General features: G+C 27.9%; 2 protein-coding genes across 2 annotated transcripts; both read left to right on the top strand.

Annotated features, from left to right (window-relative positions):
• Nucleotides 1-1,687: 1,687 nt before the first annotated feature.
• LOC111635786 (U4/U6.U5 tri-snRNP-associated protein 1-like) lies at nt 1,688-15,740 on the top strand. Its single transcript, XM_023380857.1, has 5 exons — nt 1,688-1,953; nt 11,476-11,533; nt 13,551-13,612; nt 14,216-14,372; nt 15,408-15,740. The coding sequence occupies exons 1-5, from the start codon at nt 1,776-1,778 to the stop codon at nt 15,562-15,564; spliced, it is 612 nt and encodes a 203-aa protein (XP_023236625.1). The 5' UTR covers nt 1,688-1,775; the 3' UTR covers nt 15,565-15,740.
• Nucleotides 15,741-16,898: 1,158 nt separating this feature from the next.
• LOC111635777 (U4/U6.U5 tri-snRNP-associated protein 1-like) lies at nt 16,899-24,205 on the top strand. Its single transcript, XM_023380846.1, has 7 exons — nt 16,899-16,906; nt 16,950-17,028; nt 17,108-17,204; nt 18,335-18,471; nt 20,022-20,094; nt 23,591-23,658; nt 23,754-24,205. Exons 1-7 carry the CDS (start codon nt 16,899-16,901, stop codon nt 23,832-23,834), a joined length of 543 nt encoding a protein of 180 aa, XP_023236614.1. The 3' UTR covers nt 23,835-24,205.
• Nucleotides 24,206-25,430: the final 1,225 nt, after the last annotated feature.

The raw sequence follows: 25,430 nt of genomic DNA, 5'->3' as shown, positions 1-25,430 counted from the left end.
AAACACATGTGTAATTCTTTTAATGTTGAATTAAATTAATTTATCAGATAATAACAACAGATATTGTATCAAAAGATTTTAAAGAAAAAAGGATTCAAACCTAATAATATTTATTTCTAAATACAATATGATTATAAACTAATATCTGTATTTTTTATTGAAAATAATCATTATTGCAATATAATTTAAATATATAAAATTAATATTTAGAAATGAACTGTGAAAAAAAAAAACATTTAAAATTAATTCATAAACTGTCAGAATACATCTGTATTCATTAATTTTAAACTTACTTATTATTATTATTTTTTTAATTTTTGCTTTTTATTGCATGTCACAAGTGATCAATAATCAATATGTAGCTGATTTGTGGCAGGACTCTCAAAATTCCTTACCTGTAATATCTGGAATAATTTTTAACCATGCTCGGTAGCTTCAATAATTGCGTAACGCCGGGTTGTGCAAAAATTGGGCAAGGATACAAACGAGTACGAAGTTTGCAAGTATGTAGGTTTTTTTCATAAACCTGATTATTAAAGCCAAACGAACTGCCGAATTATCGGGCTAATATATAAGCTTGATGTTTGTATTAAAGCAGCCGCGGTAGACAAATCAAGAATACTACAGAGCGAAAGAAGTACTACAATCTGGAAAACGAACTCGAAATCTTTCAGACTACAAGTGAAAAAACACATAACATCTGTCTTCTCTTATATTCATTAAACACGATTCCACTCACATTAATTGAATCGGAAAGGGCATTTTCGGTAGCAGGACTTTTCTTTAGTAAAATAAGAAACAGATTGAGTGATCGGAGTATCGACCATCTTTATTTTTTAAAACCTTATTATAAAAAAATTACAATAATATTTTGTATTATGTTTTATTTAAAAGACCAAAATTACCTTTTAAGTTAGAAGTTTGATCTAAGTTCATTTTTTTTAATTTTCAACTCAATTCAAAGCATTTGTTGTTGTTGTATGCGGTTTCTAGCAAACTTTAATATTTTTTTTCTATTTGTGAAAATTTCTACGTAATTCAAAGGTAATTTTTAATATATATCTTACACAGCATTATTAATTAATATGATTTTGGAGGTTGCAGAATGTATTAAATTACTTTAAAAAATGAATAATAATTACTGTATATCATTTGATTTCAAGATATTTTATATATCTTAAAAATAATTAATTCTATCCCGGGATTTCGGGAAACTGTTCACTTTTTTTCTCAAAATCCCGGAACAAGCAAAAGACCGGGAAATGAGAAATCCTAGAAACCCGACTCTCGGTTTTGCCTGTTTTTAATACTGTATTCGATCGTAAAATCAATTTTTAAATACTGTAGAGCAATTTTATTAACACTTTAATGTAATATCAAAATTTATAAATCAGTAAATAAATAAATTTAAAAAAAAAACAACCAAAGTTTTACGTTTCATTTTCTCGGATTTCTCGGAACTCGAATTCGTATTCCTCAAAGCGGCAAGAACCGTTTAGGCCTTCCGCCGCTATACCAATGTATCAAATCCGACAATATTACTTTGAATTTTCTATTAATTAAAAAAAAAATTTATTTATTTTAAATTTTATATTTTTCAATTGTTTTATCGTAATTTCGATTAAATTAAAGAGAAAATATTAAAATTATTTTTTTTGGGGCGAATTTTTTCGAAAACCAATTCGTCAAACGTTCGTATCTGGCAACGCTGCGTTTAGATTTATATACGCTATTTTATGAGTCCTTATAAAATTTTGTTAGTTGCATAATAAAAAATGGGTTCTTCTAAAAAACATAAGGATAGAGACAGGAAAAAACATAGAAGACGTTCTAGATCTCGATCTAGAGAAAGAGAACGACGACACAAAAGAAGTAGACATTATTACGACGAGGAAGATGTTGCAGAGAAGAAAGAAGAAATAAAAATTAAGCAGGAACCAACTAATGACGAAGGTATCTCTCAATTTAAAACACTTACTTCTATAGATTTTGGATCTGAATGAGGGGATGGCCATCTCTATCCTCTCATTCAAAGCTAGAATCTTAATACTGTATATAAATATACTTACATAACATTTATGTACATGGCATATGAACAAAGTGGTAAAGCATCAGATTACCATTCTGAAGGATCCAGGTTAGAGGCCAGATTAGATCCTAGGAAATTTTCACAGATAAGTAACCAAGGGGGTAAACAGAGACATAACTGGCTAGATCTGGCACTCTTTGGTCTAACCTGGTGCCGAAAAACCCCAAATTCGACCGACCGACCTAGTTAACTGAGTCGTGTCCGATTGTATTTGTCATCGTTCTCAATAGGGATGTCGTAAGTGCTCGATAGACGCGAAAAGAAGAGTGGCCGCTAGATACTAAGGTAGTGATTTGTTGGAAATTCAAAAAATTTTGCCGCTTTTGGTTTTACACTGCCACATTGGCTGCGTTTGGCAGACTCAGCAGTTTTGGAGCTGTTGAGTATTTTTCTGCTGAATGCTCTCTATAGTAGTGTTCTTTTGTAACATGTTTGGCAGTTTGATATCACATTTAGTAGCATCTTGCATTTACGATGCCTATTGCTACCCGAAACTGACCAATGAGGCTTTTTGTTACAACATAACGTCACTTGTTGTTTGGCTAATCCAGGTTTCTATGTAACGGCTACCAATTTGCTCGGTTACAACTGTTGAATGTTGTAGCCATTGTGATTTTTCATTTGTTTTAATTATTCTATGCAAATAGCTGATGTTTATGGGAACATCAGCTATTTGCATAGAAAGTCATGCAGAGAAATGCATCACTTTGCCTATTATTTCGACAGTTGACTAACAGATTTGTGTGGTTTGCTGAAATAGAGTTAACTCTATTCTGTTGAATCCTGCAAAACCTTTGTCTTTATTGCAATAATTTTGTTTTGAAACTTTGAAACTTTTTCACTAAAAAATAAATGCTTTTTTGTATTTAATAGGGAAAACTTCATAATTCTGTTATTACTCTTTTACAATAATATATGGAACTATTACTTCTATTACTTTTTATCTGTGTGATTTATTTGAAAATTAGTCAAATATATTGTTGTTTTTAGAAGTTACTTTAGTTAAAAGAATATATAAAATGTGTGTGTATGTGTATATATATATATACACACAGTGATGACATTCGAAATATTTAACAAAGGGTTCGCTAACAGAAAATTTTTCCTTAACAATTTTTTTTCCGCTCAAATGGTGCATCGGAAGGCTCTAGTTTAGTAGTGTTACAGAGTATAATACGTATATTTTAATATTTTTAAAAGAATCAAACCGTTGAGAAATGTTACATGTGTTTAACAAGGTTCGGAAAACTTTGAAAATGTTAACAACGGGTTCGGCCGAACCTGTGCGAACCCACTGAATATCACCACTGTATACACACATTTTTAACTTTGAAGATCACTATCCATCTATAAAACATGTGTTGACCCCATCTTGCTGAATTTCAAAAGTTCTTACTACAGATTTGGTACATGGATACCATGTAGCAATAAATTCAGGAAGTCTCTTGATGAGATGCACTGTAAAATTTAAATTGTTTGTTGGTGGAACTATTGGCACATGGAACAATTTTCCCTATATTACATACACACACACACAAATATGACAGTCTTTCTACATAATTTTTCAAAAACATATTCTTAAATTTATTTGACAGTGAAAAAAACAGGTAAAATTTTTTATATTTGCAAAGTTTTATCAACTGCCTTCTCAAGCTTTCATCAACACCTAAGAGGCCAGTATTGATCCCATTAGGTACTCCTAGTCTAAATTTATAATTACAATAGAAATTTACACTTTGCTGAAAATTTATCACAAAATTTATTCTGTTACAATCTTTTTTCCAGTTTTTGATGATCACTCAATTTTCTAGGAGCAAAATAAACAAACAGTCATAATAACTATAATTTTTTTAAATTATTAAATTTTTTATTACAAAGTAGTAAATTAGTGTATAGATATCCCTCACATAACATGATAGTTAGGCTCTGAAAAGTGACATGTTATGTGAATCTGTGATGTATGAAACAAAGAACTAGTACAAAACATAGTGTTAGGTTCCAAAAGTTAGCAAAAGTATACTGTTTTTTTCTTTTTTTTTTGTAATTAAGAGAAATATGTTTATTAAAGCAATCAATAATTAAATAACATTGACAATCAAAAATATTGCATGTTAATATTAATTTTTCTTCACTGTTAAATGAGGATGTTTTCTTTTTGGTAAAATATCATCTTCTGAACTTTACTGTTAAATTTAATCTGAAATATCAGCAACATCTTAATTTTTCTCTAATTTTTTAAATAAAATCTGATATTTTCATTTGCTTGCATTTATTGAAATCTTTAAAAATTTAATTTTTTTATATAGTAACTTTTAATTTAATCTACATAAACAAAACACAGTGACAGTCTTTTGGGTCATCATTTAGAGCACTGTCATTAATGACAGCAACACCTGATTTATAGGAAAGGAAGAAGAAAAATTATACAATCAATTGTCATTAAGCAAAGGGATCAAAATGAAGAGGGTCAGGCTAAAGGGAGTGCCCCACAGACAAGCAAAGTAAGCACATGATTGCCTTGATGGGGGTTTGAGTGATGGGAGCAAAGCAAACTTAGGGGTTGGGCTGTCTGTCTACAGATTCTCTTATTATTGACAAATTGTCAATTTATCAATAATAAAACAATAAAGTTTTTGTTCAAAAATTTATAAATTGAACATGTTATAAACAAATACAATGTTCAAAAAGAAATGATTACAGCTGATAAATACATGAACAAGTGGATGAAGCTCATAAGGTAAACCTTCCCCAAGTATATTATGAAAAAATGAATGTCATTGAATATGCATACAAATTTTGTTTTCAGCTTAATTTCAAAGAAAAATTTGAAGAATTGATAAGAAAGTACTTTTTATAAAAAAAAATAATTTTTGTAGTCTCCACTCCAAAACTCATTACCTTTAATAAAAATCTCACTCAAACCCAAAACCAATTTAATATTATAACAAGGTTTATAAATACAAACATTTTCATTTGTCACAAAACCAATGAACCAGCATAAAAGGATTACTCACTTTGAGAAGCAAATGCTTTCATTCATTTTCAATAGGATGAAAATGTTCTATTGAAAATGAATGAAAACATTTGATTCTCTGGTTGGTGTTCTAAAATTCAAATTGCACATTTTTGGAATGGATCATAAACTTTACATAGTCGATGATTGGAGTATAGTTTACAGACACTGATTAGTGGAATATTTGTACATAGCAACTTGCATGGAATGTGCCTCTGTTGAATTTATATATATTTTCCATGGGTTTGAATTGTGCTATTTTCTTTATAGTTGATGGATTTTGACTTTTGGGCCACCCTATAGATCTCCAAGATTAACTCCAGATACGTATTCTTTTTGCTGTACTACATATGATTTTGGCCTGATTGAAATGGACCTTCACATTCCTGGCATATGTTGACAGGGCAGTGGTTAATAGGTCTTTTGCTATGTTGGCTCAATGTTCCTTTATACAGGTGGTAATTTGTTGACATGTGGCTCTTAAGTATTCTAATTCTTCATTGGATCTCTTGTCTGTAAGAGGGATGGAATATACCTTGGATCTCTTGTCTGTGAGAGGATGGAATATACCTTGGAAATATTGCCATGTCAGCAGATGTTTGGCATTTTTAATTAGATTAAATATGGATTGGCTCCTTTTGAGCACTACATTGGTGTTGTAGTTGAGGGCTATCTCTCTGTATATATGAGCTAATGATGCAATATATGTTACCACCTTTTAAGTATCCAGAGCAGGTTGGGAGCTAGAAGAGTTATGCCTGTACATAGTGTGATTGCTTGATAAGCCCTTTGAAGATTTTTTTATTGTAACCACGAATGACTTCTTGTTTTACAATGATGTCAAATGTCCATTGTCTTTGCCTCGAATCCGTTGTGTGTATGTATGCTCTTCAGACCAAGGAGTTAAATGCAGACAACCTAAAAGAATAGGGATTATGAGAATGTGACCGTATGAAACTGGGGATATATGTGGGTTTCCTGTAAACTCCTAGGATGATGCATTATTCCAAAAACCTGTAATTCGAATTTTAGAACACCAGCATAAGAATGTCCTTTTAAAAATGATGAAAATGTTCATTTTTCAAAGTGAGTAGTTTTTTATGCTGGTTCATTGGTTTTGTGATAGATTAATATTAACCAGTATTGGGGTGTTGTTTTTGTCATTTTCATCTGTTTAAAATAGTCAAAAAATTTATATTAAACCTTGTAATATTAAAGTGGTATTGGTGTTTGAGTGAGTTTTTTTTAACTTTTTGGGCTGCAATTTGAAAAAATTATAGACCTATAAATTCCCACTTTCGTCCATCTGTTTGTCTTTCCTTAATCTCATGAATGGAGTTAGATAGATGAAAGATGAGGTCAGATTTGGAAACCTTAGGGGCAGAAAGACCCAATTAACTATATAAGAATTTCTGATGCAAATTGAAAGTCACATTATTTCAATTCAAAAATTTTCCCCTGAAAGGTGTTAGATAAATGACTGGCACAACTCTATTGTTAAAGGAAAGGTATGGTATACAGGGCAAGCCACCACTACTAATTTGAGGTGGAAAGCATATATTTTAAATTAAATAAATTAAAAATAAGGTTAAAAATTGCAATTATTTATTGTGATGATGTCACAATAAATAATTGCTCGTTGTAATTAATTTTATCAAAAATTTTTATGATTGTAATAAATTTTTTGAATAATTAAATACATTTTTTAAAAATTTCTAAAGATCATTTTTTTGTTTACATTTTTCTACTGGTAGAATATTTAATATATAATTATTAACTGATTCTAAGTGTTGCTTAGAAAATAAAATAGTTACACACTTCCGTTGTAGTAGGCTGTGAAATACATTTCGACAGAAACTTGTCACATATTTACAGAGCCCTGGGTATAAACTCTTCTTGTAACACAGAGACTAGATGTCATTACGAAAAATAATGTATGGCAATATTTGCCTTTCTGATTACCCACACGAGCACTGCAATTTTTTTGTTTGTTAAGAAGCTAGATTTCAGTTCTTGCATGTAGTGTAGTATAATATAAAGTATATCAATAGTATAAATGTTGTACTATACTATAAAATAATGATAAATTTTGTTTTCTGTTTTTTTTTCTATGTAAATATATCTGCTACACTGTACTTCATATATAATTTTTATCATCAAAAGTGCTTGTTCTAAAAATATGATACATAATGGTAGAGGAGCTTTATTTGTGACTGTATACCAAAGGCATGTCTTAATATAAAATGCAATTGAGCTAAGTAACAATGAATTCTACAGTGCTGATGAGCCACTAGTGGAACATGGCAGCTGATGTGAAAGATACAAATATACCATCTGTGGTACACAGTATTGTGTGTGTGTTTATAATTAATATAAACGATAATTTTACATATCACATTTAACAGTTTTCTAAGTAATAAAATTGTGTTAAATAAAATATAGGTGTATGAAAATCGTATTATTTTATTTGTTGATGTATGTTTATATCAGTTAATTAATTTGCTTTAATGTCTTTTGGTTTCCTCCAGATTTTGTTGCTCTTTATGGTTTCATTGATACTTAAAAAGTTTGGTTAGAATATATCATTTATTCAAATATTAATAATTTCTGAATTATCATGATTAAACAACTGAATTATGTTTGTGTCACAAGAGTTTTCAAAATTTCTATCTGAATGTAAATTTTAATATGTAATCAATGTATTAATAATTTAAAAAATGCATAAATATACAGGGTGGTTGTAAATTATTGAGTGCATTTCAGATTGAAATAAAAAATAATACACAAACATAGTGACCTCTTTTTTTTTCAGATAATAGCGTAGCGGTAAGAGTTTGTGCCAACCTTGGCTGAATGTAGGTGGCACTATGGTGGAAAATTAGAGAACCTTTTTTCCAAGCATATAGTAACTAGCACTACATACCACTACATCTGTTATAGGGTTATGTATGTGATACCACAAATTGAATACTGACAAGCTAGACATCAACTAATGCCGAATTCTGTCGGGCTAGACATGGCTATAATACTAAATAAATTATGCAACCAATTTGGCACTAGAGGTTGCATAATTTATTTAGTATTATAGCCGTGTCTAGCCCAATAGAATTTGGCATTGGTTGGTGTCTAGCTTTAAGTATATTGAGTTTAGCGATGTTGTTTGTTTGAATACTGACAACTGAACGTTTACTTCCAGTAAGATGAGGCACCGCTACACTAGGGTTTAATTGTTTGGAAATGCCTACAGGACTAATTTCCTGAATGTCGGATTGGCTGCAGAAGGCCAATTTCCTGGCTGCCTCGATTCCTCAACATTACATCACTGGATTTCTTTCTTTGCTGTTTGTCAAAGACAGGGTGTATACAACAAAGGTTGCAACATTGAAGAATTGAAAAGATGAATTGGTGAAGTCAATGGAGAAATAACTGTTGAAATGTTCTGTAACACATGGTGAGAAATTGAATGCTGCCTGGATATTTTATGTACTACACATGGCTATGCATGGAGCTCATATGGAAGTTATTTAAAATGTAAAATATTTTATTTAATGATCTATTAAATAAAACAGCATATACATGAATACTTTACTGCATTTTTTTTTTTATTCCTCTCCGAAATGTGCTCAATAATTTAAATTTATAATCACCCTGTATATTTTATTTATTATACAGTCGACCCCCCTATAACACTGTTGATTTTTTTGTTTCATATGAATTCCATGTTGTACGAGTCACTTAGATTATACAAATACATGAGCTGTTCCGGCACACGTATTTGTAAAATCTAAGTGACTCGTACAACATGGAATTCATATAAAATGGAAAAATCAACAGTGTTATAGGGGGTTGACTGTATATCTTAAGTAGCAATGTTATCTTTTTTATAAAATAGATAGTGTTCATAATTTTGTTGTTTGACAAATGGTTCCTTCACACTTTGTCATTTCTGTTGATTCTTATTATAAACAGAAATTTTACATGTTATGAAAGTAATTACACTAAAACTGTGTATAAAAATAAATTTATTACTATAGTATTTTTAGTTTCGTGTTTTTTGTTGTTTGACAGATGAGATGCATTGTAAATTTGTACATTTTAGGTGGTAATCTTCTAGATTTGTTTTTTCAGTCTTTTTTTTTCTTTTTAGTAAATGTAACAAAAAATTTAGAAAAACTGTTGGGATTGTATTCCGTTTTAATAAATTTGATGTTTTGTATCTGTTTTATAGTCATCATGCAAAATATGTAGACTATATATTTTAGCATAATCTCTGAGAAGCCAATTTTTATGGATGAATAATCCATCAATATCTATATACTTTAATTGAATTTTATAGGAAATTCATGAAAGCCATTTCCTTTATGATTTGGATTTCTCTGAATAGATTTTACAAAGTAGAATGAAATAACTGAACATTTTTTCTATGAAAAAGTCTTTTCTTTCTTCAAAACTTTATAGAAAAGTGAGTAGATATCATGTTATGCAAGCGATTGAATCTAGCACATTCAGATGACGAAAAATATACTGTTGTTTTTGTTGAATGATTGGGCCTGTAGTATCTAGGTGACTGTGAATGAGGCCTTATTAGTGTTGCAGGGCAGATAGAGTTTAAAAAATTAAATAAAAGATTATATATAAAGTTACAGTAAATATTAAACTTCCAAATTATCTCAAATAAACAAACATAAACACTTAAGTAAAATTGATTTCATTTGCATCTGTTTTGTTTTATACTTTGTTTCATTTTTTTTCTAAAAACTTTTTATACAAAAACTTTATAATTTTGATTATTAAAACAAATTTTTTTAACATTTTAATAACTTATGTGCTGCTTTTAAATTTTAAATATATTTTTATTGTACATTTTCAAGAAATAGAACAGAAAGATATATGCTTTCAATATTGCTATCACATAAACATTCTGAATTCATTAAGATTAATCAAATTTACTTAGCTGACTTCTTAAAGGTTATCATTGACAATTACTGTATTGCTTATCAATCTTTGATGATTTGACAATAACATTTCAGTTATTAATGCCAGAAGAATTTTTAATTCTATATTAGTTAAATAAGCATACTATTAAATGGTGTCACTGTAAATCAAAATTAAATTTGGCTTGAAAATTTCTAAATCATAAATTTTGAAAGCTTTTTGGTTTATTAAATTTTCTTGGCTACGCAATACAACAACTATTGTGTAATAACTACAAAAAGAACTTAAACAACATACTAAACTCTGAAAGTTCATTTAAAGTTTATTGTTAAATTCAGAAGTGAATACCATCTAATTATATCACATAGATAATATGAATAATATAAATAATGTTTGACTTTTAGCTTAGCATAATATTTTAATTAAATTAACAGAGAAGACAATATACAAGGTCTGATCAAAAAGGATCCAACCTTATCTTTTTCTTTGCAAATATTTTCAAGCTGGGGAAGAGAATTATGTTGTCATGTGACCTTGGACCCTACTGCATGTGTGGGAATTTTGACGAGCTCACCCTATCCTGCAGTCACTGTCAGGCAGCTATGATAATTGCATGTGTAATCTGTTATCATCACATTAATGACTTGGCAGAACATCACAGATGAAGATTATAACCAGAGATGAGACCTGGTCTACAGGTATGACTCTGAGACAAAGGCAAAATTATCCCAGTGGAAAGTGCCATGCCACAGCCAAAGAAGACACAACAATTATGTAGCAGTGTGAAGGTCATGTTTACCATTTTTTTCAACCACCATGGTATAGTTTATCATGAGTAACTCTCATGAAAAAACTGTGATGAAGTACTACTACCTGATTGTTTGTCACCTATGAGATGCTGTTAGATGCAAGAGACCAATCTGGCAACTTGTTCATTCATTACAATAATGCTCCAGCCCATGCATCATATCCAGACATTCCTTGAAAAACAGGATATTGCACAGGTTCAGCAGCCTCGTTATTCCCCAGACATGACTCTGGCTGACTTTTGGTTTTTTTTGAAACTCAAGATGCCACTCAAAGGAAAAAGATTTCAGGATGCAGAAGTGATCAAGTGATAAAGTGACCTGATGGACATCTCGATAAATGACTTTGAAAAATGCTTCCAATGGTGGAAACAATGCTGAAAGAAGTGTATGAACTCAGAAGGGACCTATTTTGAAGGGAAGTTATTAATGTTTTGTTAGTGTTTGAACCAAATAGGTATGCATTGTACGACCACAGGTCAGATACTTTTTGATCAGGTCTTATACTGTAAATTGAATTTCAATAGTTTTAATAATTGTTATAAAAATATAGAAACTATACATATATTTGGTTGCCATAAAATATGGATATTATCAATAGAAATATTTTAATTTAAGTTGAATATTTTCAGATGAAGAAAATATTGCAGAGGGTGGAGCAAAATTATCATTAGGCATAAGTGATACAAAGTAAGTATTAAATATTAAATGCTTGATCCTGACTTTTTTAGATATATGAAATTTTAAAAGTTTATATTTAAGGGAATTTGATATTAAGGAATCAACATAAAATTCTCCTAAATTGTTGTTATGATTATTTGATTAGTATTTTAATTAATTAATATTGATTAAAATAAAGTATGTTCTGATTTTAAACATTTAAATAAGAAAGTTATCTCAAAGTATACTGTATCAAGAAATATAACTTTTTTGGTATTTTCATCTTTTATAATATTGATTGAAATAAATATAAATTGATGATAACATATGCATGCTGTTAATAAATTAATATTTTGTCAATGCTTATTTTTTTTTCTTGGTATTCAATTATTGAATAATCTCTTAATATTAAAACATTTATATTTAAAATTTATATATTTTGATAAGAAAAAGTATTTCTTTTCTTTCTGCACAATTATGGTTCGGGTCATTTCTCATTCTATCACACTAAAAAAATTCAGTCAAATTGTTGTTTCCATGTTTTTGCAGGTCTCTTTGTTTTTCCTTTTTGTATTGTTACATAACATTTTTGGAGTATTTTACTTTTTATCAAATTGTAAAGAATAAATTTTTTCTGCTAAATCTTAAAAAAAAGAAATCATAAAGTACTTTAAAAAGTTTTTCAATTAATTTTTGCAATTTATGAGAAATCAACATAACATAAATGCTAATTTGGATAGTAGTTAAAACTCACTGTGTTTAGCGTTATTACTCGTTTTTTCGTTCATTTGAGCGCTTTCGACGAATATATATTTCCGTCGTCTTCAGGCGAATAAAATGTTTTAATCGATCATGAACGTTCGATAGAAGAACACATAAATTTAAAATTAAATAATTTTCCATACAATTCCGCAACGGTTTGAATTACGTGCGATGTTACGAATATGATGTAATACGGCGCATGCGTGGTACTGCTTCCTGTCAGTGACGTGACATATGATGTAACTCGCTGTTTAATCGCTTGTATAGGGCGATCCATATATTTGGCAGCTCCAGAGTAGGTGTGTTGCATGTTTCAAATGTTGTTATATATAGTGACTCCCATATATAGAATAGTCTTTGGTCATTGCATGCCCTGAGTATGGTGGAGTGGGCCCATAATGGGTTATAATTCATGTCGCACACTCTTCTTGCGAGCTCAGTGCTGCACCTTCTTTTTGCTATATCATCATGGTGTTCAGTCAGGCGGGTAGCCAACATTCTTGCTGTGGCCCCAATATATCTCATGCTATTCCCCGTTACAGGATTTTCTAACGGAACCGCATAAATTCCTGACTTCTCAAGGATGGAAAGCTTGTCTCGGTCATTGCAGAGCAATCTGCGCAAATTAGGTAACGGAGACAGGGGCAGGAGCAGATCATATGGGAGTCACTATATATAACAACATTTGAAACGTGCAACACACCTACTCTGGAGCTGCCAAATATATGGATCGCCCTATACAAGCAATTAAACGGCGAGTTACATCATATGTCACGTCACTGACAGGAAGCAGTACCACGCATGCGCCGTATTACATCATATTTGTAACATCGCACGTAATTCAAACCGTTGCGGAATTGTATGGAAAATTATTTAATTTTAAATTTATGTGTTCTTCTATCGAACGTTCATGTTTGATTAAAACATTTTATTCGCCTGAAGATGACGGAAATATATATTCGTCGAAAGCGCTCGAATGAACGAAGAAATGAGTAATAACGCTAAACACAGTGAGTTTTAACTACTATTTAATGTTACTTGGCGTGAATAGCATACTAACCTATATGCTAATTTGGAATTTTACTAATTGTAATCATAATTAATACATTTTCAAATTAGTTAATATATATGCATGTGATTATTATCTATTATTTTCCTTAATCAAGATGAATTCTTATAATAATAACCTTACGAAAACTTGATAAAATCAATCTATGTGAAAAGGAACATTATAAAAATACGTAGAAAGCCTTAAAATGTTAAATTTTTCCTTAATTTTTTTTAGCAAACTACGAGCAAAATTAGGATTGAAACCTCTAGAAATAAATGAAGAAATTCAAATACCAGGTAATTGTGGAAATTTCACTATTTTAAAATTTAGTTATAATATTTGAAACAGTAAGTTGTTATTAAAAATTTTTTGAATTTTAACTTCTGAACTTAAATTTTAATGTAAATTTTTGTAGCAATTGTTTATATTGCCTTCAATTGTTATGTATGCATAATGTTCTTATGTGTACAAATAGAGTAAAAATACTTTTTCAATGACTTTAATATTTATCATAAGTGAATATTGGTTTAGTTAGTCATTTACAGATTTTATGAATCATTGTTCATTATATTTACAATATTTACAAGTTTGTTATTTTATTGAAAATTAGACAATGCATTTTAATTTCCATATTGTTTATATTCCTTGAAATTTTGAATATCAAAAATGTTGTTACTATTATAATAATATCAAGTTTCATAGACTTTCATATTTTTATTAATTATAAATCATGAAAGAGCATCTTAAAGCAGAATTTTATCTTTGAAGTTTGATTGTATTTTTGGAATAGAACTATTTATTTATTTATTTTTGTTTTGCTTTCAATCTTGTTTATCAGTCTTCCTGTATCCCTAACTTGACTTCAGCATGTTTTAAATCTGTTACTTATGTTTCTTTAGGACTTGGAGATGAAAGTTCTAATGCCAGTGCTCCAGAAAGTGGAAAACAAGAAATATTTGTTAAAACAGAAAATTTATCCAAGAAAGAAGAAGCTGAAAAGTTGAAAGACAGATTAACAACTTTGAAGGAGAAAAGAGTGATTACAACAAAACTAAGGTAAATCCAAAAAATCTTCAGTTTTTTTAATGTAGTTGCAGATGAGCCACATATTACCTTTGTCCCATCCACTTCCTTGTCCTGTAAATATCATATTAGATATGTGCTGTAATATTTTGTCTATTCCATATTCTGTAACTTAATGTAAGGGATATGTAATGCATAAAAATGTTCTTTCCTTTGGCTAAAAAGCATAGAATTGTATTTTGGAAAAATGATTACATTATTATCTGGACATCTAAAACATGCTTGCAGACCATACTTTGAGAACCACTGATTTGATTTAGAGAGTTAGCTCATGTGGTAATAGCAACTTGAAAATAGTGTTACCAACTCATTCAGTGGTAAAAATAAATTCATATACTGTACAATACTTTGAAAAATGGAAAGAAATGAAATATATTACCAGTATAGGATAAAAAAATGTTTTATAAATACATAAAAATGAATAATTGTCAGAGGAAATTGAAGAAAAATACTGTAAGTCAAGTTTGGTTTACTGCCAGAAGTTGGTTTCACCAAAAAACTCCTACTAAGTGACTAGTGACTAGTGCATTACTGGGATGATGTCAAATAATCTAGTCTTTGTAGAAAGAGCAGACAAGTGAATGTTAATGATAGGGGGAAATACAAAGTTGTTAAACTGGTTCTAGTGTAAACAGATAATGTAAATACATTGGATTAGTAAGATATATTTTTTTGAAAATTTCTTATGAATAAATTCTGAAAAGTGTATAAATATTCAAAGTACATTTCTTGTCAAATACACTTTTTGGATGATTCTTTTATCAATAAGCATAAAGTTATGCTATTATTAAAAAAATTAAGTTTTTTTTAATGAGAAGAGAAAGTCTGATTTGATGACCTGGGCATACAGAATGAAAAAGGATAACTCTCTTAGTGCCACTGGGAAGAAACAGTTCAAAATAAGATGAATATTTAATTTATTTGCCATTTTTTATATATTAGAGCATTCTATTTAATCATAAAACAAAATTTATAACTAATATAATTATTTTAATACTTTTTATTTAGTAAAGTTAAAGGACTTGCTGAAAGTGACTCAGAAGAAGACTCTGCAGCTAACTGGGTAACAAAAAGTCGTAAATTACAAGAAGAGAAAGAATTGGCTGACAAAAGAGTATGTTATGAAATTTCATTAAACTTAAAAGTTTATCATATATTTTTATAAAATCATATATTATAAAGATTCTGAATCATATTTTGTTAGACTAATTAGTATATTCATTACTTGCCAAAAGGTAGGAAAAATTGCCATATAATATAATATAAGCAATTAAATATCAGTACAGGAAATTGATACTGATATTTAAGGTAGGAAGTAATCTTACAAATAAGTGCCTTCCAGAAGTTTGATTAATTTCTTAGATACTTCCCTTTTCAGTATAAATCATTACTTAGCATAATTTTTTATGTTGGTTAAGCATAAATGTAGTTCAGCTAACTTTTGTAATAATTATCTGGTTATTTTTAAGTAAATTGTACATTGAAAATTGTTTTTTGTACATCATTTATTGTATTTTATGAGATTTTGAAAATTTACATTTATTTAGTAACTTTTGATGAGAAGTATATTCTTAATTATGATTTTAATATGTGATTTAGAAATCGAAGTTATTGAAATAAATTGAACACACATTTTATATAAAATAAGATTTTACTAGAATATATATATATATTTTTTTTTTGTTCAGAAATAGACTTTTATGGTAAGAAAATGTTTAGAGAGGTTGAATATAATCTGTAAAGATAAAAATATTTTCATCTATTTGTTGAAAATGATATTTTTGTCAAGTGACTAAATCAACAAATTCAAGAGCATTATTGTTGAAAAAATTAATGCTATTTATGTATACATGTGTAATATTTACATGGGAGACGGGGGGAAATTGATAGTTGGAACATACTGTTATTATGAATGCTGTTTGAGGTAGGTAATAACATCAGTTAATGTGAACAGGAAACTTGTTGAATGATTTATTGGTGACAGGATAATTTTCTATGTGGAGTCAAAAATGGAAAGTTTTTTGGGTTATCATTTTTACGTTCATTATTTCTTAATGATTATATGTTTTAAATTATTTGTGCCTCTGTGTTAATTATCTTAAAATTTCATTCATATGTTTTTATACAATAGCTTATAGATTAAATTATACCATGTGACTCTTGGGTGTAATGGATTAATAGCATTTTCTTATAAATGATAAGTTAATTTAAGTAGGATAGGATATGATAAAATAATAGAAAATAAGGCAAGTTAGTACATATATGATGATCAATTAGATATTGTTTTATAAGATTTAGTAGAATAATTAATCAGAGTTTTTAACAGTTTGAAATAAGAAAAATATAAAAAGTTCAAATACATGGATCTCTTTGTTGGAATGATTTCTGAAGTATATACATGCATACATAGATTGAGAAATAGAACAAGTTATATAGAAAAATTGTTAATATTGATTTCCTGTACTACTATATCTTATAATACTCTCAGTTTGCTTGTAAATGATTGGGTAAATTGATAAAAAAGATATTTTATTGTCAAATATATTATAGCTATATATATATATANAAAGAATTTGGAGTAGGAGCATTAATTGAAGAAGAATTTAATATGAAAAAAAAAGCAGAAAAGGTTTTTGATTTGATTATTGAAATATGAATTTTTGTAGTTTGAAAAATAATAAATATTAAAAGTTTTTTCTTTTTGTAAGAATTATGGCTCAAAGGATTTGAAAGGCCTTGTTGTTGGTCATTCTCAAGAAAAATTTGAGGAAGGACAAAATATAATTCTTACTTTAAAAGACAAAGGTAACACAATAAAGATTAAATTTTTTAAATTAGTGTAAGTAAACAATGATATTTCAAGTATTAGTAATATTTTACAAATTTCCATTTCTGTGATTTTAATTGTAAGATGGATTACAACTTTCTGTGGTGCTTGAAACACGAAGAAAATAATCAGATGATAAGGCCAATTAACTATCAGGCTAGAATTTGGCTAGTTAATTTACAGATATTATGTAATTTAGACTTACGCTACCATCTTGTATGAAATTTAATACTTATAATAATTATTGAGTTGAATTAAATAATACAAATTATTCTGAAAGAAAATACCAATTTGAAGTGAAACTCAAACCATATAGCTTCTACTTAATATGCAAATGTATTGCCAGTTACCCACCCTGTATCTTCAATCATTCTTAATTTCTAGACTAATTAATTGATGAATTAATTAATCATACAGATCATTCACCATGGCAACTGGGCATGACTTTGTATCCATATCCCTCCATAGCTCTAACCCAGTAGTGAATCTGATCTTATCATTTAATCAGTGTAATAACATAATTGAATAGAATACTTACAGCTTGGTTGTCTATATCTACTCATGAAGAAAGTATAATAAAAATTATATAAGTCAAAATATGACTTATTATAGAAGTTGTTTTTTATTTAATAATAATAATAATAAAGAAATAGAAATTATTTTAAAAAATGACAAAATGAAAACATTTTTTTCAAACTGATATAGAGATCAACATCTCTAGATTAATTCTTAAGCCAATGACCTCAAGATTAGTTTAATTAAGAAAAAAATTTGTATTATAGAAGCAGTTTTTATTAAGATATATAAATTAATAATTTATTTAAAAGATTTTGATACAGTTAAAAGAAAATATTACCAGTTTATAAAATAATTAAAAATCCTTTAAAAGATATTAAAATATTTTGCTGAAAATCTTTTTATTGATGAATCAAATAGGAAGATAATAATTTTACTAACTGAAAAAGAACCTTTTTACATTTATCAGCTTTACTTAATGTAATTATATCATTGTGAAAATAAAATACATTAAAGTAAAAATGTTATAATTTGCAATTAAATTACTGGCTATTTAAATTTTACATAAATTTAATGAAAGTAAATTAAATAGGTGTTCTGGAAGAGAGTGAAGATGTTTTAGAAAATGTTAATTTTATTGATAATGAAAAAGCGGCAAAAAATATTGAAAATAAATTAAGGAAGAGTGATTATAAACCATATGATGATGAGTTTGATGAATTTGGAATGGTAAGTAAAACTAATTGTATCTTATTATTTAATTAAAAATTTTAATTATTAATTTACTTAAAATCTTTCAAATTTTTTTAATATTTAAATCAGTAATGTGCACATACTCCTGGAGTGTATAAGACAATTTGTAAAAGGACAGTGTTAATGTATTTAGTAAAGAAATAATTTAATTTTGTTATGGTATACCATTCAGCATTGGTCATGTCATGTCAGCAAATAATCTTATGTTAACAATACACTTCATCATATAAACAGTTTTTTTTAAATCAATCTTGTAAAGTGGTAAACACAATTTCTATATACTGTTTCAATTTACATTAATTTTTGCAAATTATTTAGTGCTATCGCAAACACATTTCAGATGGCTTTATCTCTGCCAGACACCACAGACAGCCTTAATGCAGTGCCAGTAGTACTTGACAGAGAAAAAAATTTTTCACAGAACTATACATTCTCTATTCCATCCAAGTTAATTTGTACACAACATTAATTAAAGCCCTTTATATTTGTGTTTTTGTCAACAATCTTCTATAATTCTGTTCAAATTTTTTCAAGAATATGTCAAGAAATTTTTTCAAGAGTATTTTTACATTTTTTTTTGTGATTGATTACAAAAATTAGTCATGTTCAATTACATTTTCATTCTTTTCAAAATTATTTTAGTTAGAAAAACTTTTTAAATTTAAATTTAGAAATATCTGGAAATCAATTAGCATAAATAAATTTTTGATAGCTTTTTTAGTATTTTTACAAATTGCATTTAAATCATACCAAGTTGATCAGAAAGCTATACTCAAAGGGTTTGTTTTATAGAAAGAAATATATACATTGCATAACTATTTTATAAGGGACAAATTGTAAGCCATTGCTTCTTTATGTTGATATCAATAAAATGAAATTAATAAAAGTTGTAAAGTAAAATCAAGACAATGTCCTAAGCACCAGGTAGTAGGCTGCCCAGCATATATATCACTCTGAGGGAAGTAGGTTTCCTTGCATATTTTGTGTATTCTGGAAAGCATATTTGCAATTTTATGACTATTAAAAACAAAAACTGAAACTTTTTGTTTGTTTTGTTTTCACTTTTTTTATTACAACTGTCCGAAACATTTTTTTAATAAAGTTCACAAAAAATAATTATATGGAATACCAAAACTTATAATTGCAATAAAAATGTATGCTTTACAACAGAATAAATTTTGCAGCAACCTTCCCCCAATTTTGATGATTACTTGATTAGTAGAGATTCTTCAGAGTAAAATAAAAAAGACACCAAAATAAAATTTCTGTAGAAATCAAAATTGAGTGATTTTGTTCAATGTAATAAAAGCAATCTGTGTTAGTTATTATTTTTTTGAACAATCATATATTTACACTTGTGCCAAACACTTATTTTCCGATATTAGGTAGTTATTCTGTGTAATCTTTAGGTTTTATATGCACATTATTTATTTTACTGACTAGTTTTTAAATGATGGTATTTTATAATTTTACTAAATTCATAAAATTTTAATTATAATGTATTAATATATTGTTTTTATTATCAGGTTAAAAAGAAAACTCTTTTGTCAAAATATGATGAAGAAATTGATGGTGTGAAGAAGGAAACTTTTGTTATTGGTAAATATACAATTTGTATTATATTTGTAGTGATATTGATCAGTAATTCCATTGAGTTGAGAAATATAACCTGTAAAGAATTGAAATCACGTATTTCTGTTTCTAATTATAAATAAAACAATGCAAAATTGCTTATTTTGTATACTTCTCACTGATAAAAAAATTCTAAAAATAAAATTCTTACAACCGTAAGAATGCAGTCTGACACACAATACTTTTGACATTTTTTTTTTTTTTTAAATATGTGAAATTATTCATTTGTATTCTTTTTATATAAAATTGGATTTGTTACTTTCATTTTAACAAAATGATCATTTACTTTGATTTTATTTTCTTGCCAAAATTTTTAGATGTTTTCCTGGAATTATATTCTTATTTACTTTACCAAATAAAATCTGTAAATTAAATATTAATTTAATTATATATTAATATACACTTATTATTAAATTTGAAGACAAATATATTCTGAAACTGTTATTGTTATGAAATATAATTTCATAAATTAATATATTTGTTTACATAACTTAAAATTAGCATAAACAAAAGAGTTACATTGCAGGAGAAAATTACATTTTTGCAATGAAAAACTTTATTGTTGTGCAATATTATAAAATATTACATATTGTTTATTCCTTTCTGAAAGACATTAAAGATGATGGGTAAATTATATATAATTTTGAATACAATTGCTGGGCATTAATAACATTAACTTGTGATTACATACAATTTTTTTAGTACTGTTGCATGCATAAGGCAGAGATTTTCTGCTGATTTTTTTTTCCTTGAATTTGACAATTCTGAAAAAATTTGAGATTTATCTTCTCTTTGCATGCCAATTTTCAAGATCATATGTTGTGTAGCTTATAAGATATTATTTTGTTTACAGAATAATGTCCTTAACTCAGAAGCTTCTTACGGGATAAGTCCCATAAGAAGCTTCCCAAACTTTGTGATAACAAGGACTGATGTGAAATGAATTTAGCTGGAAATAAATGATGGGAGTGCTGAGGTATTTCTCAGAAGGACCAGAAAATGATTTTTCTATATTTTTTGGACACATAATAAACTCACAAAACATTTAAATTGTTGAAGATCTTAGCATCCCAAATTATCTCAGAGACAAGCATTCAAAGTCAGACTGGCAGGCTATGCATGACATCAATTTCTCTTGTAGCAATTGTGAGAGACCTCCATGACATTAAGTAACTAAAAAATGATATGACTTAACTTCATCCAACACCGGAATATAATCAATTATGTATCCCAAAGACTGTTACCAGTGTGCAATTAACTTCAAAAAACAAAAAATTAAAATTTCACTAACGTTTTTGAACCTTCAATGGTTGTTCTTCAGATGGCAACAAATTTCCGTTAGAATGCGATTAAATACAATTATTATTTGAAATTTGAATATGTGTTAGCCAATGAATTTTTACTAGGCATGCACATTATATACGCAGTATATAATGCGCATAATATCTATAATTTTGAATTAATCGCATTCTAATGGAAATTCGTCACCACCTGAAGAAGAACCGTTGAAGGTTTGAAAATGTTCGTGAAATTTAAATTTTTCATTTTTTGTAGTTAATTGCACATTGGTAACAAGCTTTGGGGTACATAATTAAAAAATGATATTAGAGTAGAAAATCACCACCTTATGCATGCAATTGTATGACAAGAAAAATTTTATGCAATTGCAGGCATAAGGTGGTGATTTTCTGTAGCAGTTTTTTGAGGGCCTGAGATAAGTGGAAAAAAGTTTTTTAGATGAAATTTTTACACAGTCAAATGGACAACATGAGAAATTTGTGGAAAATTTTTGCAAAATAGTAATAGTTGTGGGAAATTATCACTACTGTGTGTGATTGTGGGTTAATATAAAAAGGTTTCATCCAGAAATAATTTACAGGTATAGAATTTAACTGATTAAAAATAATTATCTGATTAGATAAATAAAACTATTTAGATTAATATCATTAACTAGCATTTTGATATATAAAATTGATTCTTGGTAATTGGAATAAAACATCATTGTCAGAATGTATCCCATTGAAAATTAGCATTTCATAGCGACTCATAAAGTCAAGGTTGATATAATAGTGTTGAAAGATTTCAGACTTGAAGTTTGTTTAATGACAAAAAATTATTTGTGTGCAAAATCAAGAGCCCATTTCAGTATATCATTAAGCTTCAATCTGATTTTAACTACATTTATTATTTAATTTTGGTTTTTCAGTTATCTTCCAGTAATCAAAAAAACTGTTTTGTAAAAATTTTTAATCTAACTTTGGTACTTTATAAAATATATATTTGAAGAATTTTACAAATTTAATCTAATATAATGAGTAATGTGTTTATTTCAAAAGTAATAATTAAAAGATAAAAGAATCATAATTTTAGAATTATGAATTCAGTATTTGATGAAATTTTTTATTTTAAGTGAATTTAATATTCTAGATATTTGATTAAAATTTGAAGCTATTTGCAATATTCATGTAAAATTATTTTATATGAATGTTATAAAATATTTATTAGAAATTTGTCCAAAGAATACTTGANATTTATATAATTTTCATCTAATTTTTTTGTATCTGTCCTATAAGACAACCCCGGATTTTGGGGTTTTTTTTTATGATTCAACTATCATCTTATCTGTGCAGATATACGGTAATTTAAAATAATTTTAATAATGATATTTGAAATATGTACATATATATATATGTATGTACATATTTCAAATATCATTATTAAAATTATTTTAAATTACCGTATATCTGCACAGATAAGATGATAGTTGAATCATAAAAAAAAACCCCAAAATCCGGGGTTGTCTTATAGGACAGATACAAAAAAATTAGATGAAATTTATATAAATTAAAACCGTTATAAAAAGCGGACAAACTATAATTATTTACTTGTAGAGAGTAGGGTATATCCACAAAATAGAATAGCCCATATAATGTTTTTGTGAATAGTCAAGGTCACCCAAATGCCTGTTTATTTGCAACAATAGCAAGGCAAATTTTATTTTCTTGCCAGATGCAAGAAAATAAAATTTGTTGATTTGAAAAATTACAAATTGGACATAATTCTGTATACGCTATACAGTGTTATTATCCAGATGATGATCTCTGATCTAAACTAAATTCATAGGCCATTGATAGTTTGTGGGTCGTCTTATAGGTCAGATATATGCTAAAACTATAAAACTTTGATGAAAATTTATACCTCGTCTTATCTGCACAGATATGCGGTATTAAAGAATTTCAGTATAGTATCAATATTATGAAATAAACAGGAATGCAATAACATTTTCTATTAATTTGAAAATTTATTCAATCCACCAGTTAACAATCAAATGAATTGTTACTTATCAGTTAATATAATAAGTGAAGGTAATTATGTAATATATATTAGTTTATTATTGATTAATTTCAAGTTATCTTTAATTTAAATTATAATTTAATCATGTTTCATTTCTATATCATTAAAGGTGCCTCAGTTGTTGATCGTGAAAAACAGTTGGAACTGATAAGAATGAAATTGAAACAGCAGCAAGAGGTAATCTGTAACATATATATATATATAATATATATATATAAAGATTTTTTCTTACCAATGTTTTTCTCAATAATATGAAATTGTATGTTTTATAGGTAACATTAGATCTACCTGCTTTAAAAATAGCCAATGAATATTACACCACAGAAGAAATGGTTAGTATTAAGATTTTATAAATTTTCTCTTTCCGAAAAATACAAACAATAATAATTTTTTGGAGATAATATTAAGTAGCCAGATTATCCAGTACCAATATTCAGTTATGATAGAAGATATAAAGAACGACAGTATATTTGGGTGAGAAAATGTTAAATATAAACTTATTGTTAGATGACAGTAATTTCAAAGAAAGTGATTTACATGGGTTGACTTTCAGTTTTTCAAATCTTAAATTTTTGTTATTTACTTTAACAAAATGGAATCTATATCAAATATTTTGATGTTAATTTTTAATTATTCTCAAAATTGAAGTAAAGAAAAGCTCAGTTTTAATATAAGAAGATACAGATAAAATACAGGGTGTTTCAAAACTTGTGGGCAAAAATTTAAGGGGTGATAGAAAACATCTAAACAAGCAATTTTCACCATACAATGCACGGGTGGAGAGCAAGTGGTGAACTGCTAGGAGGTATCTGTTACTGTCACATGAAAGAAAGAAACACCAAACGGATAGAGGAGATATTAAATAATTTTATTGACAGCATGCGTGGCAAAATTACAGAAACTGCTCAAAAGAGCGACTTTTTCAAACATGCGGTGCACTTTTTCAAACACACCCGGCATGTCTTGGACAGCACTGGCAGCAACAGAAATCCTACATAAAATGCATGTTTGCCTTTTCCTGATTACCATTCGTCACCGTGCCTTCTGAAAACCACGGTAGAAATGACAATGTGTAATAAAACTTGCGCTTTATGCTTTCCATTACAGTGCTGTCCTGCAGTTCACTGCTTGCTCTCTTCCCATGCATTGTATGATGAAAATTGCTTGTTTAGATGTTTTCTATCACCCCTTAAATTTTTGTCCATGAGTTTTGAAACACCCTGTATAATTGATTTCAGACTGTTAGATCTTTTTTCTTCATTTTATGATTGAAGTGAAGACAAGAGCTTATAAAAACTTTTTACATTCTTAAGTACAGTAAAGAATTGTTTCATTCATTTTGTTTAAAATGTTATAGTCTAAATGTCTCTAATACTTAGAATACAAAGTCCATTGACAGTAACTATTATTAATGCATTTATGTTGCAGAAATTATTCCAGAACAATATTGAGCATTTTAAAATAGGCATTTTGGCACTGTTGATTAATGAACTATGGATTAGGCATAACATTATACACAATGTTGCCACTTAACTTTTTTTTAGTTTATTTTCAAGATAGATGAATATACTGTTATAAATTTGGCTCAATGAAAGTAAAAAATATTTAAATTTAATGCAATGGTAAGTAAAATTAATTAAAAATATGGAAATATTACTACATTATCACAGACGTCTAACAATTTCTTTACTATAATGGATTTGAAAATAGTTAAACAATAGTTATTTCAATAGAATTTAATAGTAGTCACATTGCTAATATTAACTGTTATTGTATAGATAATCAGTTATTGACTTCAGTGTGTTCAGTGGTATTTTAATATGTTAATATTTTTGAAGTTTGCAACCTACACCTAAGCTATAGCAGATTTTATACAAGGAAAACGTCACAATTTTTAAAATTTTACAGCATAAGCTATTGAAACTTTTTAAGCTTAAATATGGCATATG

Source organism: Centruroides sculpturatus, unplaced genomic scaffold (genome assembly GCF_000671375.1).
Source record: "Centruroides sculpturatus isolate CEXI.00-Female unplaced genomic scaffold, Cexi_2.0 scaffold1007, whole genome shotgun sequence".
In the NCBI taxonomy this organism is placed as follows: Eukaryota; Metazoa; Arthropoda; class Arachnida; order Scorpiones; family Buthidae; genus Centruroides; species Centruroides sculpturatus.
This window is presented reverse-complemented; position numbering and strand designations above follow the sequence as displayed.